Source organism: Arabidopsis thaliana (assembly GCF_000001735.4).
Source record: "Arabidopsis thaliana chromosome 1 sequence".
Taxonomy (NCBI): Eukaryota; Viridiplantae; Streptophyta; class Magnoliopsida; order Brassicales; family Brassicaceae; genus Arabidopsis; species Arabidopsis thaliana.
Window position 1 is genome coordinate 3,910,569 of NC_003070.9, and position 17,027 is coordinate 3,927,595.

Genomic DNA, 17,027 nt, shown 5'->3' on the forward strand with positions numbered 1-17,027 from the left:
TTAAAATGTACTTCCCAAATAATATAGTAGGATCATTGTACTTGTTGTTAAATTTTGGATTTATCCAAGACTTTACATATTTAAATGTCAAATCATTTTACTAATTAAAATAAACATAATATAAAAATAAAAAAATTAGAGATAAATATGAATAATCATGATTCATAAACGAAGATATTAACAAATATCATAATCTCCTAGATCTTCGTATGGCCGATCCCATCAAACTCCCTTTTAAAGAAGAATAAAAAACTACTGATCACGATGGCTACAATGGATCTTTCGTCTGATTTGGTAGAGGAGATACTCTCACGGGTTCCAGCGAGATCTCTTGTACGATTGAGATCCACATGCAAGCAGTGGGAAGCCCTAATCGCAGAGCCGAGATTCGTCAACAAGCACTTGTCTCACATGCGTTACCGTGAGCAACAATTCACAGTCTTTAACAACGAACACATAGTTTCTCCTTTGTTCGGTTCCACAACTTCTTATGTAGGTATCGATTTCAACAAACCAGAAAATTGTGGTGTGAAATTGCCTTTTCCAATAGCTCTTTCACCAGCGATCAATATATCTCATTGTGACGGTCTATTGCTATACGTCACTAAAAGTATGCTTTTGGTTGCGAATCCGTTGTTGAGTCAAAAGAGATGGATTAAATGTAGCGAAGGGTTTGACCATTCCATGGACGCGTATGGTCTTGGATACCTTTTTAACCAATCATCAGGTTTTTATGATTACAAAGTTGTAAGATTTCGTTGTGGAATTAAAAATTCATCAAGGGTAGAAGTCTACGCATTCAAGTCTGATTCTTGGAAGGTTGTTGTTGATACAAACTTTGGTGGATTCGATGGATTGCCATTGTCAAGTGTTTGTTTGCGAGGAACTCCTTATTGGCTAGGTTACAATAAATCTGGTAATGAACTCATGTCGATACAGAGTTTCGATTTCTCAAAAGAGAGATTTGAGCCCTTGTTTCTTCCTCCTCAATCCATTGGGTCACGTAATTTGGTAAAGTATATCTCTTTAGGGATTTTCAGAGGAGATCAACTTTCTTTGTTACTTGAATGCCACGAAACATGTAAGTTACACTTATGGGTGATGAAGAAGCAGCATTGGAGCAGGCTGATGACAGTTGATGTACCTCAAGATGCGATATATGGAAAATATTTCAGTTCCTTCATTGAGAGAAATGGTAGGCTTGCATTATTGATCAAAAGCAGGAATATTAGCATCTACATTGGGGGAGAGAATCAAGAATTCAAAAGATTTGAATACTTCACTGGTCTTGGTCCCATGCTCAGTGATTGCTGCTATATTCAGAGCTTGCTTCAGATTCCAGGCTTTTCGAGATGAGAATAAGAACAAAGAAGCTGGCTCCATTGTTTGGAACATTTTCGGTTTTTCTTTTAAGGATTTCTCAGTTTCTATCTTTGGATATTTTATGTTTTTTTTTTACTTTCAAATTCAAGAAACAGATAGGAATTACATTTTATGAGTTTGAATCTGATTTAAGTTCAACGGTTGAAGTTTACTCATTCAAATCTGATTCTTGGAAGACGGCTGTTGATAAGACCTCTAATGGTTTATATTGATAACCATAGTCGAGTGTGTGTTTACAAGGAACTCCTTATTGGATAGCTTACAATAAGTCAAATCATAAACCCGTTTCAGTACAGAGTTTTGATTTCTCAAAAGAGAGATTTGAGCCCTTGGTTCGTCCTCCTTTTTATCTTTCGAGTGAGTTATCTTATTTGATGAATAATCTTTCTTTAGGGATTTTCAGAAGAGATCAACTCTCTTTGTTACTTGAATGCGGCTTAACAAGTAACATACACTTATGGGTGAAGAAGAAGAAGAAGAAGCTGCATTGGAGCTGGCTGGTGGCAGTTGCTATAACAGATCGGCTTCCGATATATGGTTGTAGATATTTAAGTTTCTTCAATGAGAAGAATGGTAAGCTTGTGGTATTTATCGAAAGCGGGTATATTAGCATCTACATTGAGGGATATAAGCAAGATTGCCAAAAAGTTGAATACAACACTGATATGGGTCGTACACTCGGTGGTTGCTGTTATGTTCCTAGCTTGCTTTGGCTTCCGGGCTTTTCAGAGGTGGGTATAGGTAGAAGAAGAAGCTGGTTCCAGTATTTGGAATGGCTAGATATGATGCTTTTATTTTTTTGTTTTGGAGAAGAATGTAAATATCATTATAATGAAGAGTTTTGGTCTTACATAAGCTTAACCTGATGGACATTTTCATGAAGCTAACATGGTCCCATGCCAACAAAAGACATTCGAGATTCAATTCATCAGCAAGGCCATGAAGCGATTAGGCTCATCGTTTCCGATATATTGAAAAATGTTACATTCCATTTATATACAACATGTTCAAAAAAATTCAGTAAGAAAATTGATAATTCACCAGCACCAATCCTTAGAGAGATAGCTTCTTAATCTCAACGACAAGATTCTCTTCAAACTATATCCCCTTTCATTTCAATTTTGACAGATGATTTCAGCTAAACTAACCAATCTCAAAAACTTCAAATCCTCATGTCAAATCGAAGATGAATGACTTCTTCTATGTGTACCTTTGTTCACTGAGGCAAAGGCAATGCAGCTTCGACTTCATTCCACAAGTCCACATTTCTGGTAAACTTCTCTTTAACTACCGCAATGAGCTCCTTTGCTTCATCGACCTTTGAACGACTTGCTAGTCCATTAACAAGCCACTTCATGACACTAAAACTCGGAACCCAATTCTTCTCCATACTCTCTCTACAAAGGATCAAAGCTGTCTCAAAGTCCCCTCCTTTACACAAACAATGTATCAAAGTGAAGTAACATTCACTATCAGGCTTGTATCCATTACACACCATAACCTCAAACAAATTCATAGCTTCATCCAAATTCTCCTCACTGCAAAACCCATGAATCAAAAGCGAATACGTCACAGAGTTTGGTCTCATCCTACAAGACATAACCCCATCAATCAACGCCTTTGCTTCTGCAGATTTCTTCCTTTTACACAAACATTGAATCATAATGTTGTATGTAGCTACACCAACATGAACACCAAATTCATCCATCATTCTCATCACTTTCCTCACTTCATCAAACTTCTCCTCCTTGTAAAAACCATCAATCATTAAACCAAAGCTAGCAGCTGTTGGCTTTATCCATTTCCTCTCCATCTCTGCAACAATGGAGTATGATGAACTCGTTGAACCTGATTCACACAAGACTCTAATCATTCTATTGTAAGTTTCGAGATCAGGTTCAATGCCATACATCTTCGGCATTTCGAGGTAGACACGATTCGCTTCTTTGTAATCCTTAGCCATTAAACAAGCGAAAAGAAGAGCATTTAGAGACTTCACCGTCCTTGGGATCTCGTATTGCTCGAGGTTGCGAAATGTTTGTATAGATCGATCAAGCATATTCGCTCTGCCGTATAGGATAATGGCACGGACTGCGAAACTCTCGGATTTTGGATCGGGTTGGTTTTGGATGAAACCGTCGAGAAGCTGCGATACAGCGACGAAGTGTTTCTCTCTCGCTAGTGTCACCACCGCAACGGAGAAGATGATACGGTCGACGTGATAATCAGGTGAGAGTGAAGTGGATCGGCAGATTTCGAGGATTCGATCAGGATTATTCTCGGATTTGAGAAGGGAGAGAGTATCTCGGCTCTTCTTCTGCTTGCTAGTGAGAGATTTTAGTGTGAAGATAGATGAAGAAGAAGACTTCAATCGGAATTGAGTCGCTTTCTGGAGTATAAATTCCGATGTTCGAATGCGGAAGAGGAACGCCATTACTAGGGTTCATGATTTCCCCGAAGAAATGGAGACGACGGCTGAGAGAGAAGAGGTTTAAACCGGTTTAGGGGTTTGACAAAATAAAATTTTTAATTTCAATGGTTTACTTAAATCATATACATAATTCATATCATCCGTTGATTTTATGACTAGTCAGCAACTTGGACGGTTCCGATTGAATCTAGGATATTTTTTAAAAAGTTAAATAAAAAGTTAAGGATCATGTTTAAACCGGGGGTTTGAACCCGACGTGAATCGAACACGCAACCTTCTGATCTGGAGTCAGACGCGCTACCATTGCGCCACGGATCCCTTGTGATTACAAGCACCAAAGGATATTTATATAGTAAAACACATATCGTTTTATTACAAACCGCCGCCTTCTCAAAGGGTTATCAACAATCTCTCATCTTTAGCATTGTTTTGTTATCTTCTTCTTCATCACAATTTTTCTACGGTCAGAGATTCAAAAGAGTTCTTTCTCTCTATCTTATTCTCCGATCATCATGATGCAGCAGCCACCACCCGGAGGTATCCTTCCACATCACGCTCCTCCTCCTTCTGCGCAACAACAGTACGGTTACCAACAACCTTACGGGATTGCTGGAGCTGCTCCACCACCACCACAGATGTGGAATCCTCAAGCGGCGGCGCCGCCATCAGTTCAGCCTACGACCGCTGACGAGATCCGGACTCTTTGGATCGGGGACTTACAGTATTGGATGGATGAGAATTTCCTCTACGGTTGCTTTGCTCATACCGGAGAGGTAATATTCTCAGATCTCTCTGTTTTCGCTTTATCGTTCGCGCTTAATTGTTTGTTCGAAGGAGATTAAGGTTAATTTGATAAGTACTTGTTAGTGTTAATTGTTTCCTCGCTTTTATATTTGAAAGATTTGATTTTGATGTGTAAAAAGATTAACTTTAGATGTTTGAATTTTTTTTAATATGTAATCTCTTTCCGACAATGAGTTAATGAGTGTTCTGTCTAGTTATATAATGACTAGTTGGTTTAACACTATCAGTATTTATTTTGCAGATGGTTTCTGCTAAAGTGATTCGTAACAAGCAAACCGGTCAAGTTGAAGGATACGGTTTCATTGAATTCGCATCTCATGCTGCTGCTGAAAGAGTTCTACAAACATTCAACAACGCTCCTATCCCGAGCTTTCCTGATCAGCTCTTTAGACTGAACTGGGCATCATTGAGTTCAGGAGATAAACGAGACGATTCACCGGACTACACGATATTTGTCGGTGATCTGGCTGCTGATGTTACGGATTATATCTTACTTGAGACGTTCAGAGCCTCTTATCCGTCAGTGAAGGGTGCAAAGGTTGTTATTGACAGAGTCACTGGACGTACAAAAGGATATGGGTTTGTTAGGTTTTCTGATGAAAGTGAACAGATCCGTGCTATGACGGAGATGAATGGCGTTCCTTGTTCTACTAGACCTATGAGAATTGGTCCCGCTGCTAGCAAGAAAGGTGTAACTGGTCAAAGAGGTAAAGTAAAGTATATGTCACATTAGAACTGATTTGATCTTGCATTCTCTTGATTTGTGTGTTGTAGTATCTATGTGATTAGGTTGCCTTAAGTAAGAACTAGTTAACTGCCTTGTGCTAAGTATGACTCCATTACTTTTTCTAAAGCCGCATCCTACATTTACCGCTGAGGCCGCAGTCAATTCTGTTAAAAAACTTAAAAAGATAGAAATCTTATAGAACACTTGTTGTATCCTGTTTGTTTCAAAGCAGGGGAGTCAAGAGGCTCTCTATCATCTTGAGGCCTGGAACTGATATTCAGCTGAAATGGTTATCTCCTTATTGAGTGCCCATGCTTAGGTCAGTTTTAAAGTTCATGTGTTGTCCTTTATTAGCCCTTTCCTTCGATTCAGCCCTACTTTAATTTCCATTTATCTTTTCTATACAAACCTTTATTCCAGTTCTTGGTCAGTTACTTACTTTTATAAGTCGATTCTTATGTAATTACTTTTCTATTTCATTCCGCTCTACTTAAAGTTCTTATCTTTCACTTGATTTACTTATATCTTTAGTACATCAAGCTCTTTTTTACTGTTTTTGTGAGTCTAGATGATAGAAGTTCTATCCTTAAGTTATGAGATTTGGTCAGATGTGACAGTTTCTGGAGTGGCCAGAGAAATAGTCTATACATTGTTTCTAATTTTTTCAGTATTGACCTTTATAATCCTCTATATTCCTCTCTATAGGCATTTCATTTAGTTTACCACCTTTATCTACCCTTGAGTAGTCAAAAACCTTGGGTGAAATGTGATGCAAATGTAATTGTTGCTCTCTACTTGCTCGTTTTCTTGCGGTTGCAGCTCCTCAGATCCTTTCTCAATGCTTGTTGATGGAATGATCCTATACGTATAGTTTATGATTGATGTTAACATCACTGATGCCTTCTTTGAATACTATTCTCCTTTTGGAGTTTGGGCGGTGTGTTGTATATGTGTGAATGCCTTCTTTGCATTTGCTTTCATTTTGATGTGAATATCTAGATGAGGCTGCAAAAGGCTCCCTCATAGTTTTCCAATCACTTTGTTGCATGTGTAATTTACAGTGACTTACTACTTCCATTATACCTGTGTTTTTTCGTGTAAATGCAGATTCATACCAGAGCTCTGCTGCAGGGGTAACAACTGATAATGATCCAAATAACACAACTGTGGGTCTTAAGCTCCTATTATATATTTGTCCCTCTCGGTTATCTTCCAAAGCGGTTATATCTGACGCATTTTAATTTACTGTACAGGTTTTTGTTGGTGGATTAGATGCATCTGTCACGGATGATCATCTGAAGAATGTCTTTAGCCAATATGGTGAGATTGTGCATGTGAAAATACCCGCTGGAAAGCGCTGTGGATTCGTTCAGTTTTCCGAGAAGTAAGTCTGCTGCTACTACTGGAAGCTCTGTCTTTCATTTAACCCTAAAATAGTCTTTGGAATAGAATTCTAATAGTTTTTTTTATCATGTGTTTTGTGACCAACCCTCACTTTTCAGGAGCTGTGCAGAGGAAGCTCTTAGAATGCTGAATGGAGTGCAATTAGGCGGAACAACCGTCAGGCTCTCATGGGGCCGAAGTCCTTCGAACAAACAGGTAATTGATAATCTTTACATTGACATTAGATGATAGAAAGAAACAGCTCACAGTGTATCGCCTTTTGTCTAAGAACTATCGCAGCTTCTCTCACCGTGTATCGGCTTTTGTTCTAAGAACTATGTAGTCCAGGCTATTGTTTTAGATGATAGCAGAATCGCTTAAAATAGTTGAGTTCAAGTAGCTTTTTATAATCTGAAATGCTTTTTTGATATTGGTTTCCAGTCGGGGGATCCGAGCCAGTTTTACTACGGTGGGTATGGACAAGGACAGGAGCAGTATGGGTACACGATGCCTCAAGACCCTAATGCATATTACGGAGGCTACTCTGGTGGAGGATACAGCGGTGGTTACCAGCAGACACCACAGGCAGGACAGCAACCACCACAACAGCCACCACAGCAGCAACAAGTCGGGTTTAGCTACTAACCCCGAGAGTATTGCTTGAGTTAATGTCACTCTGCTTGTTGTTTGCGTACTTTGTTATGAACTTGTTTCTGCGTGCCTTGTTATGAATATTTTCCCAAACACAGTTTATTTGTCTTTGCTTTTCTCTAGGTGTGTGTTGAGTTTTTAACTCTTAATAATGTTTCTGCGATGCTTCTGTTTTTAATGTTTTCATCACCTTTTGAAAGAACGTAAGCGTTGATTATATTTTAGGGTTATGTGTTTATTTTTGAATGTTAAAAGAGTGGTCGATGAATGATAATCACCAGAGATCTTGAGCACAACTAGGCTCCAGCTTTAGAACAGTTGGAGTCTTTAGAGGTCTATGTAGAGGCAGTGTGGTATACGTCTCTCAAATCTCAAGTTGAACATTTTACATACTATGAATCTTGGAGTCATGTATGTATGGACTCATATCAACAGCTCCAAGCTTTGAAAAATATATTTAAAATAATTGTCTTGACCCGTTGTCCTAACCAAAGGACACATAATAAGGAGAATCTTGATTAATTTAGTAGATCTTGCAAATCGTTGTCTTATATCTGAGACCAAAAATTGTTGGCTCCGAAACAATATTATTATTTTCTCAAGTTCATAACGTTATAGACTTATAGCTTTTTCATAACCGAGGAAATTAGAATTCTTTCATTACAATAAAAAGAAAAGTCAGCGATTTTTCCCCTGCTAGATCAGTAATATTCCTAAATTATGTCCATTAATTGAAATCATTATTCATTAATTATAAGAAATCTATCAAAAAATTAAGAACTCAACAAAACTATTGATTAATGGTTTTTCCGACATGGACACAAAGGTTAAAACCAAATTCCACATATGTATTTTTGGGCTGCAAACTCGTAAATTAAAATGCTAAAGTAGTAAATGTTATCTTATACATGTAAGTACTATATATATATGACCTCATTTTTGCAAACAAATAAATTAAGATATTTGGACGGCAAGCTCTTAAATTTAAATGTTTACAGTCTAAGATGTTATCTTACAAATATATAAACTATATGACCTCATTTTGCATAATTAAATATGAACAATGATTTTTATATACAGGCATTAACTATAAGATTGTTAGCTGGAAAATTCATACTATCTTATATATTATCTTAATGATTTGACTTATAATTAAGTTTAATTGTCCTCTCTTTTTTTTTGGCCAAAAAGTTTAGTTTCTAATAAGAAATTACATAACTTGAGAAAAAGAAAATAAGAAACACGTATACAAGCTACAAGTTAGTGCACCAGCACTGCTCAATGCAATGACTACAAATACTTGGTCATTTCAACTCCTCTCCTCATCTCTCTCTGATCACACTACCTTCTCTTCCAAAAGTCGTCGCCGGGAAAACACAAAAAGACGAAAATGACCCTATTCAAGAGGCCATGTCTTTACTCAAAGATGGACAAGGAAGATCCAGAAGAGGTACTTAGCCGACGAGCCAAGTTCTTGATTTACAAAACACTTCAAGAAGCCGACTTGATTTCTCGGCGTGATCCTCATTCGTCGTTTATACGGCTGAAGCTTTATCTGTTGAAGGTCAAGATCGGAAAGAGGTTGGCTAAGCTACGCCGGAGTGTAGTATCCGCCGTTAGATTTGGCGGAATTCGAAAGCATTCTCATAATGGCGTGAGAGCGTTGAAGAAGATGTTCCAAGGTGGTGCAACAACTGGACTACCTAGGCCTATTTTCTCCCTTGAAGTTTGAAATTTCATTTATTTATATTTCTTGTTTTGTGTAATTTTTTTTTCTTTTGTTTCCGGAGTTTCTTTTGATCTCTATTACAAAAGTTTATCAAGAAATGTAATATGAAGAGATCATGAGTTTTGTTTCTTTCAAAAAGGTAAAAAAAAATCTTGAAATAATCATTTAACTATATGATGATCTATTTTTATTTTGTCAAATTTTAATTATATGATGATGCTAAAATATATATAAGACACACAGATTAGTGTAAATGTGAGTTATGTTTACTTAATTTTTGTACCTAAACTTTTTTTTTTTTTTTTTTTTGCTAAAGAACCTAAACTTTTCAAACGCTCATCAAAGTGGTTAGAGATCAAATTTAAGTTTGATGTAAATGTGAGTTACGTTTACGTAATTTTTGTACCTAAACTTTTTTTTTTTGCTTATGAACCTAAACTTATTATTCAAACGCTCATCAAAATGGTTAGAGATCAAATTTGAGTTTGGATATTTTGGATAGTCATAAAAAGCATGGTTGGATAGCTTTTTTCAAATTTCAAATTAGTACCACATATATGGATACAAATCAAGTAATTCATGCATGTTAGCAATATGTAAGTTCAAACGACCTACCTTTTAAAGCGAAATAAAATCTCAAGTCAAAAAGTTATTGAATCCGAAAATCCGATCCTACTCGATTGAAAGTTTGAAACATGTGGGGGCATTCGTGCGACATCGTGAATCAATCTTGCGCTAGGTTGTCCAAAAATATCTCTGGGATATAATATCAATTAAAAGGAATTAATAAGGACTTAAATGCAAATACATTTTTCTTTTCGTTAGCCTTTCCCTTGTCTCTTATTTTTCTAATTTCTAGCCCTTTCTCTCATCTTCTTCGTTCCTCGTTCGAGAAGTCATCGGAGGTCCTTCGAAGTTTCTGATCATCGGTATAGTCTTCTTCATCATTTTCTTCTTCTTATTGTTTGATTAGATTTATCCTTAACGAGCACAAAATTCATAATGCGTATATATATATACCTAAGATCTCTTATTGTTGATTTGCTAGAAAAATCTAAACCATAGAGAAGAAATTTCTGATTTCGTTTAGTGTTAACGATCCTGTTAGGATTTTAGTGCGCATTCTTGTGAAGTTGATCTTGGTTGTATCAAATTTGTTGAATGTTTGCGTTGTTTCTCAGATTGTTTCGGGTCGTGTTCTTACTTTCTATGGATACATGGATTAAAAATCTATGGTGCATTGTTTCGATTCCTTTTTAATCAGTAGATTCTCTTACTGTTTGAGATTGGTTGATTTAATTGTGGTTCTGGTTTCCCATATGCAGAGATTCTTTTCTTCCTTTGAGCTAGACGAAATCAGGTAATTGAGGTTTGTTAAAATGAGTGTAGTGGGATTTGATGTTGGGAATGAGAACTGTGTTATCGCAGTTGCAAAGCAACGAGGGATCGACGTTTTGTTGAACGATGAATCGAACCGAGAAAATCCTGCTATGGTTTCCTTTGGTGAGAAGCAGAGATTCATGGGTGCTGCTGCTGCTGCCTCTGCTACTATGCATCCCAAGTCAACCATTTCTCAGTTAAAGAGATTGATCGGTAGGAAATTCAGGGAGCCTGATGTTCAGAATGATCTGAGGTTGTTTCCTTTTGAAACTTCTGAAGACTCTGATGGTGGAATTCAAATTCGGCTTCGGTATATGGGTGAGATACAGAGCTTCAGTCCGGTGCAGATATTAGGCATGTTGCTTTCACATTTGAAGCAGATTGCAGAGAAGAGTCTCAAAACGCCTGTTTCAGACTGTGTCATTGGGATTCCATCCTACTTTACAAACTCACAAAGACTTGCCTATTTGGATGCTGCAGCCATTGCTGGCCTGAGGCCATTGAGATTGATGCATGATTCTACCGCCACTGCACTTGGATATGGTATATACAAGACAGATTTGGTAGCTAACTCGAGCCCTACTTACATTGTGTTTATCGATATCGGTCACTGTGATACACAAGTGTGTGTGGCATCGTTTGAGTCTGGAAGCATGAGAGTCCGTTCTCATGCTTTTGATAGAAACTTGGGCGGGAGAGATTTTGATGAGGTTCTCTTCAACCACTTTGCCCTTGAATTTAAGGAGAAATACAACATAGATGTATATACAAATACCAAGGCGTGTGTTAGGTTAAGGGCATCGTGTGAGAAAGTTAAAAAGGTCTTGAGTGCAAATGCTGAGGCACAGCTGAATATTGAATGTCTGATGGAGGAGAAGGACGTGAGGAGCTTCATCAAGAGAGAAGAGTTTGAGCAGTTGTCAGCAGGCTTGTTGGAGAGATTAATTGTACCGTGTCAAAAGGCTTTGGCTGACTCTGGTCTAAGTTTGGATCAAATCCACTCTGTGGAGCTAGTTGGTTCAGGGTCCCGCATTCCAGCTATATCTAAGATGCTAAGCTCGTTGTTTAAGAGGGAGCTAGGCAGGACTGTGAATGCAAGTGAGTGCGTAGCTCGAGGATGTGCGCTTCAATGTGCAATGCTCAGTCCAGTTTTTCGAGTTAGAGATTATGAGGTACGCTCTTCTCTATATGTGAAAATACTCTTGCTTACTTCTCATTTCTTTTTGAGTATCGTGTGTATTAAATACATGATGGCAGTTATACATTTACGGATTTATTTTCTATAAATGGTGATGTGTCTTTTGTTTATGCTTCCCTATTTCCAGGTTCAAGATTCTTACCCTTTCGCAATCGGCTTTTCATCTGATAAAGGTCCCATAAACACACCATCGAATGAATTGCTCTTTCCGAAAGGCCAGATCTTCCCAAGTGTAAAGGTTCTTACTCTACATAGGGAAAACACTTTCCAGTTGGAAGCCTTTTATGCAAACCATAATGAACTATCACCAGATATACCAACACAGATAAGCAGTTTTATGGTATGATATCTTTCAGGCTTCCCTTATTCAGATATATATTCAGTCTTTAGAGTTCTGATTACGCATTGGATGGTTATGCCACTATTGGGCACTGCATATTTTATGGAAAGTTAATTTTGCTGTGTATGTTTTGTTAGATTGGGCCTTTTCATATATCGCACGGAGAAGCGGCACGTGTCAAAGTAAGAGTTCAGCTAAATCTCCACGGGATTGTCACGATTGATTCAGCTACGGTGAGTACAATCTCATCAGTCCTCTCCAGATATGATTTCCTTTGTGTGTCTCGCTAGCTTGAGTCTAAACTTTCCGTTTCTGAACAGCTAATAGAATATCATAAGGAGAATATAACTTCTGAAGAGATGATATCTGAAGAGAATCATCAATCTTCTGCTATGAAGGATGGCTCTTTGGACCCTTCGTCAGGTTCTATTGTAAGTATAGTTTAACACCTTATAAAGAAATACAGTTGCATAGCAAAAAGGCTGCAAGGCCGAGATAGAAAAAGCTGTGATTAAATTCTGAAACAATGAAATGATTGATCTGAGGATTCTCCAAAGAAAAAGTCCTGACAATAGTTTCTCTTGTGTAGGGTAATGAGCCTAAGGCTATCAAAAGAATGGAAATTCCAGTTGTTGCGAACGTGTCTGGTGCATTGACGAAGGATGAGTTATCGGAGGCCAAACAGAGAGAGAACTCTTTAGTGGAGCAAGATCTGAAGATGGAATCGACAAAGGATAAGAAAAATGCTCTTGAATCTTTTGTCTATGAGATGCGTGATAAGGTACTCATCTGGGTTTAGTAGACTCAAAGCTTTCCCTTTAGATTTCAGTAAAAAATGTTTGTTCCCTCTTCAATATTTAATCACTTCCAAGAATTAACAATGTGTATACGAGCAGATGTTAAATACATATCGGAACACTGCAACCGAGTCAGAACGGGAATGCATAGCTAGAAATCTTCAGGAAACAGAGGAATGGCTATATGAAGATGGTGATGATGAATCTGAAAATGCGTACATCGAGAAGTTGAATGATGTCAAAAAGGTTACTCTCTCAAAGTTTGCAATATAAAGGTTAAGTCTATGTGGATAACATTGTCCTAATTGATGGCTTATGTTTCTGAGCAGCTCATCGATCCTATTGAAAACCGGTTCAAAGATGGAGAAGAGCGAGTTCAAGCATCAAAAGATCTTCTGAAAACTATTGCAGATAACCGAATGGCTGCAGAGTCTCTTCCTCCTCCAAGAAAGAATGCGGTTTGGTTCTAAACTACTAACATAAGTCTCACTCTGTTGGCAATAATATATCTTATAAGATGGACAAAGTTTGTTGTCTAGTTGGCTATATAATTGAGATTATATAACCATGATGTTTTTTTCGTTTTCAGGTTCTCGATGAATGCCATAAAGCTGAGAGGTGGCTCCACGAGAAAACCACAGAACAGGAATCTTTACCCAAAGACGCTAATCCAGAGCTGCAATCTGCTGAAATCAGGAGAAAAGCTGATGCTCTAAACGCGTAAATCTAATCTTTCCCTCTCTTTCTACTCTTCAAGCCATCTTCATTCTTCACATTTCTACTGCAAAAACTTTGGTCATAATTGATGAAACCTATCCGGATATAAACTGATGAAAGGATTGTGAATGTGTTTCAGGACATGCAAGTACATTGGGAAATCAAACTCTCCCCCCGCGAAACCGGAACATAACGGATCATACGGAAGTAGAAAATCAGATGATATGGAGCTTGATTGATTGTTCTTCTTTCTCTTATAGTCTAAATTTTGAATCTTTTATTCTACATGGGGCAAACAAAAAAAAAAACAATAAACAATCTCACTGTGTATCTCTCATGATGGGTGATTTGAAACGATTATTCTCGAGGTTGATTTTTCAGATTTTGTTTTTTTTTCCTATGGTGAATCCCTTTTTATTTAATCTTTAACCACTTTTATATTTAAAATGCTTTGTTGGATAGATAGATTGTTGTGACATGTGCCAACCAATTTAGACCAATCGTACACAAAACAGTACAAATAAAAAGTGGAATGAGTGAGAGAACACCGTATCGGTTACGCATGATCGTGAGTGGATCCGTAAACTCATATGGAAATGATTTCCAGTTTCTATCATCTGTTCAATTTCTCAGATCGTACGAGCTCGAATCTCAGACGTATCCAACCATAAACATTTAAAATTGCCGGACCAAGTTGAAGAATCATTTATTTATCTTTTTCGTCAAGTCACGAGACAAAATTTGCCGATTTAGTTGAAGATAGACCAAACTCATGTCACGTAAGAACAAACCTATACAATACAATAATAGCGAAACCATATTAATTTGGTCCTTAAATCTATTATCTATAGTATGTGTATATCATGCGAATCATAATCTTATATACAGTATGGGTTCTTTTTAAGGAATAAGTATATGAAATCAAAAATTAAAAAAATAATAAATGAGGTGAATAATTTCCAACGGCAATATTTAATAACGTCAACAACAAGATGGACTTATGTCAGAATAAACATTTAACTGAATCTTGACAAGGACCATTGAGGAAAACGAGTACTGGGGGCTGGGGATGCTCAAAACTCTTAACCTATATCACATCGCAATCTTCGCTATATAAGATTTGTTTTATTTAGAACTTTCTGTTTATATTCAACTCGAATACGAATATAAGTTTTTTTACGAATTGTAAACTTAAAAAACCTAAATGAACAAATTAAACCGTTAGTAATATTTTGTGACGAAAAGTAATGTTATTAAAGATTTGTTTACTATTATTTTATAATTCTGGAATGTTTTATAAATAAGAGAAAAGAATTCTATAATTCTCGTGATCTATAATAATAATAATATTAGTATGATTGTTGTTATTATTCTTTTTTATATATTGAAAATAAAATAACAATTTTTTACTCCCTCTTTTTACGAATTTCTTATTTAAACTATATTTTTTTTCTTTTTTTGCCATCCAAACTAAATTCTTCTCTAAATCGTTTACGAATCTATAAAGATTATGTAATTCTCGTGATCTATAATAATAATAATAGTATGATTATTGTCATTATCCTTTTTAATTTATAAAAAGTCATAAAATATAAAAAGTTCTCCACTCCCTTTGTTTACGAATCTCTCATTGAAAGCTACTTTTTTTTTTTACAATCACATCCAATAACCGGTTGGCACGTAACTCTATCAAATTCCAAAAGCTTTATCAATTCTAAAGAGTTCGGCTCTTTAAATAATTAATTATTTTTTATTTATTTAATTTCTCCTAAATTCATTAAAAGAGATGTCCTTAGATCTCAATCAAATAGTAACAATATGTATTTCAAATCTAAGAAAGGAAAATTATCTTATGTGTTGTCATATTGCTGTTAAATCAAATATTTTTCTTACCTAAAAAAACAGTCAAATTATAAAAAAAGAAAACATTGAACAATTTGACATATTGCTAATAAATTAAATCATTTTCTTATGGTATATAATCTATTAATCTATAAGCATTTAATTTTGAAAAACTTTTCAGCCTATATAAATCTCACGTAAATTCCAAAACACACAGAACAAGAACAATGGTTGCTTACGTAGATAAAAACTTTTCATTGGCGCTTTCCAAAACACACTTAAATAATAATATTAGTATGATTGTTGCCATTATCTTTTTTTTAATATATATAAAAATAAGAAAAATAGAAAACATTTCTCCATTCCCTCAGCCTACGAATCTCTCGTTTAAAGCTACATTCTTTTCTTTTTTTGTCATCCAAGCTAAATTCTTCTCTAAATCGTTTTAATCGACTTGTTGACTCGTGAGTTGACTCGTGTGCTGTTTCTCTAATTGCTAATAGAATTTTTATACGCTGATGGAAGAAACTAGAGGAAATTGTTAAAAGATAAGAATTCATTTCTTCTACGCAGATTGGTGGCTGTTTGGTAGAATTTGTTCTCTATGTTATGCTAAGGTTATAAATTCTCATATTTTTTTTGCTTAGGATTTGGGATTAATAGTTGAAATAAATGATTCATCGCATCACTTTTGGATTTAGGACCGAGGTCTTTCAATCTATTGTATTCATATAGAGGTATGATATCATAAATGGATTTATGTTTCATTTGTATGATGGACCTTAACATGATGGACCTTAAAATTGCTACATATAACAAAAACACAATTTTATTTATATGATGATTTATATATCCATCATTCTGTGAACGGATTACATTTTCTTTGCCTTGTAGATTAATGGTTTGTCCAGTATAGTATAGACAAGTTCAAACTAGCTTGGCTTTGCTTAACCAATCATTAATTCATATTTTAATTTTAATCTTTCTTATCAAAATCATTGATGCTTAACTTAGCTATAGACAGTCTCTACGATCAAAAAAGAAATATAAATTTATTTTACTAACTTTACATGAAAAAGGAAAATTTAAACCCTTTCAGTATCTACCAAACCAGATTTTGACGATTTCAACATTCGTGTGAAGGCAGTCATACTAGACTTAGTTATGAACCTTCTTTTTATATCAATGTGTACTAAAATGCTATAAGAACAAAAACAATTAACTAGCAAGATTAAAAAAATCATCTTGACTTTTGATTTCATCAACTATTACAACAATCATTAAAAAGTTAATAAGTTATAACAATTTCGTCATCATTAGATCAAGAAAAATCAACAAACTAAACTTTGATTACCATAAGGTTTTTCTCATATAAAATTACTGAATATCTAGTATACATCTTAGACTTAGAACTATATTCTTGTAGAAACTTAAATAAAGCGCTTTATTAAGTTTCTACAAGAATATAGTTCTAAGTCTAAGATGTATACTCAATATAGATTTCAATTTCTTACTAGCAAGTTATCTTAGTTTACGGTTGATAAGTCATACAAATAGTATTTCTGCACTGAAAAAGTCTATAGGATTACTCGTTTTATTTTTGTTGACATTATTAACAGATGATAATAACCAAAATTATTACATT

General features: G+C 35.7%; 5 protein-coding genes and 1 non-coding gene across 10 annotated transcripts; 4 read left to right on the forward strand and 2 right to left on the reverse strand.

Annotated features, from left to right (window-relative positions):
- Window positions 1-264: 264 nt before the first annotated feature.
- AT1G11620 (F-box and associated interaction domains-containing protein) lies at window positions 265-1,356 on the forward strand (the record flags this gene model as incomplete). The annotated part of the gene is made up of 1 exon (NM_101035.1): window positions 265-1,356. The coding sequence occupies one exon, from the start codon at window positions 265-267 to the stop codon at window positions 1,354-1,356; it is 1,092 nt and encodes a 363-aa protein (NP_172628.1).
- An 829-nt stretch (window positions 1,357-2,185) lies between these two features.
- AT1G11630 (Tetratricopeptide repeat (TPR)-like superfamily protein) lies at window positions 2,186-3,897 on the reverse strand. The gene has a single exon (NM_101036.3). The coding sequence runs from the start codon at window positions 3,815-3,817 to the stop codon at window positions 2,600-2,602; it is 1,218 nt and encodes a 405-aa protein (NP_172629.1). The 5' UTR covers window positions 3,818-3,897; the 3' UTR covers window positions 2,186-2,599.
- Window positions 3,898-4,053: 156 nt separating this feature from the next.
- Window positions 4,054-4,132, reverse strand: AT1G11640. Its single transcript has one exon. It is a non-coding gene; the product is annotated as a tRNA-Trp (tRNA).
- A 73-nt stretch (window positions 4,133-4,205) lies between these two features.
- On the forward strand, window positions 4,206-7,675 carry RBP45B (RNA-binding (RRM/RBD/RNP motifs) family protein). Of its 2 annotated transcripts, none has more exons than NM_101037.4 (6): window positions 4,206-4,587; window positions 4,860-5,325; window positions 6,453-6,511; window positions 6,599-6,729; window positions 6,848-6,944; window positions 7,170-7,675. In NM_101037.4, exons 1-6 carry the CDS (start codon window positions 4,327-4,329, stop codon window positions 7,371-7,373), a joined length of 1,218 nt encoding a protein of 405 aa, NP_172630.1. In that variant the 5' UTR covers window positions 4,206-4,326; the 3' UTR covers window positions 7,374-7,675. The 2 variants fall into 2 exon arrangements, with proteins under 2 accessions (NP_172630.1, NP_849641.1); NM_179310.2 differs by having other exon boundaries at window positions 6,599-6,733; window positions 6,851-6,944; window positions 7,170-7,608.
- A 993-nt stretch (window positions 7,676-8,668) lies between these two features.
- On the forward strand, window positions 8,669-9,301 carry AT1G11655 (uncharacterized protein). Its single transcript, NM_148458.4, has one exon. The coding sequence runs from the start codon at window positions 8,770-8,772 to the stop codon at window positions 9,109-9,111; it is 342 nt and encodes a 113-aa protein (NP_683299.1). The 5' UTR covers window positions 8,669-8,769; the 3' UTR covers window positions 9,112-9,301.
- A 608-nt stretch (window positions 9,302-9,909) lies between these two features.
- AT1G11660 (heat shock protein 70 (Hsp 70) family protein) lies at window positions 9,910-13,998 on the forward strand. Of its 4 annotated transcripts, NM_001331999.1 has the most exons (11): window positions 9,929-10,037; window positions 10,434-10,468; window positions 10,537-11,660; window positions 11,814-12,026; window positions 12,164-12,259; window positions 12,347-12,457; window positions 12,616-12,807; window positions 12,923-13,069; window positions 13,153-13,281; window positions 13,413-13,543; window positions 13,680-13,998. In NM_001331999.1, the coding sequence occupies exons 3-11, from the start codon at window positions 10,599-10,601 to the stop codon at window positions 13,777-13,779; spliced, it is 2,181 nt and encodes a 726-aa protein (NP_001322126.1). In that variant the 5' UTR covers window positions 9,929-10,037; window positions 10,434-10,468; window positions 10,537-10,598; the 3' UTR covers window positions 13,780-13,998. The 4 variants fall into 4 exon arrangements, with proteins under 4 accessions (NP_172631.2, NP_001322126.1, NP_001322125.1 ...); NM_101038.5 differs by having other exon boundaries at window positions 9,910-10,037; window positions 10,434-11,660; window positions 13,680-13,987; NM_001332001.1 differs by lacking the exon at window positions 9,929-10,037 and adding an exon at window positions 10,088-10,343 and having other exon boundaries at window positions 10,434-11,660.
- Window positions 13,999-17,027: the final 3,029 nt, after the last annotated feature.

Coding starts and splice junctions, on each gene's coding strand:
- AT1G11630 (NM_101036.3), bottom strand. CDS start 3,817: ATGGCGTTCCTCTTCCGCATTCGAACATCGGAATTTATACTCCAGAAA.
- RBP45B (NM_101037.4), top strand. CDS start 4,327: ATGATGCAGCAGCCACCACCCGGAGGTATCCTTCCACATCACGCTCCT. Junction 4,588..4,859: donor GCTTTGCTCATACCGGAGAG/GTAATATTCTCA, acceptor TTTATTTTGCAG/ATGGTTTCTGCTAAAGTGAT. Junction 6,730..6,847: donor TTCGTTCAGTTTTCCGAGAA/GTAAGTCTGCTG, acceptor CTCACTTTTCAG/GAGCTGTGCAGAGGAAGCTC.
- AT1G11655 (NM_148458.4), top strand. CDS start 8,770: ATGACCCTATTCAAGAGGCCATGTCTTTACTCAAAGATGGACAAGGAA.
- AT1G11660 (NM_101038.5), top strand. CDS start 10,488: ATGAGTGTAGTGGGATTTGATGTTGGGAATGAGAACTGTGTTATCGCA. Junction 12,260..12,346: donor TCACGATTGATTCAGCTACG/GTGAGTACAATC, acceptor GTTTCTGAACAG/CTAATAGAATATCATAAGGA. Junction 13,544..13,679: donor AAAGCTGATGCTCTAAACGC/GTAAATCTAATC, acceptor AATGTGTTTCAG/GACATGCAAGTACATTGGGA.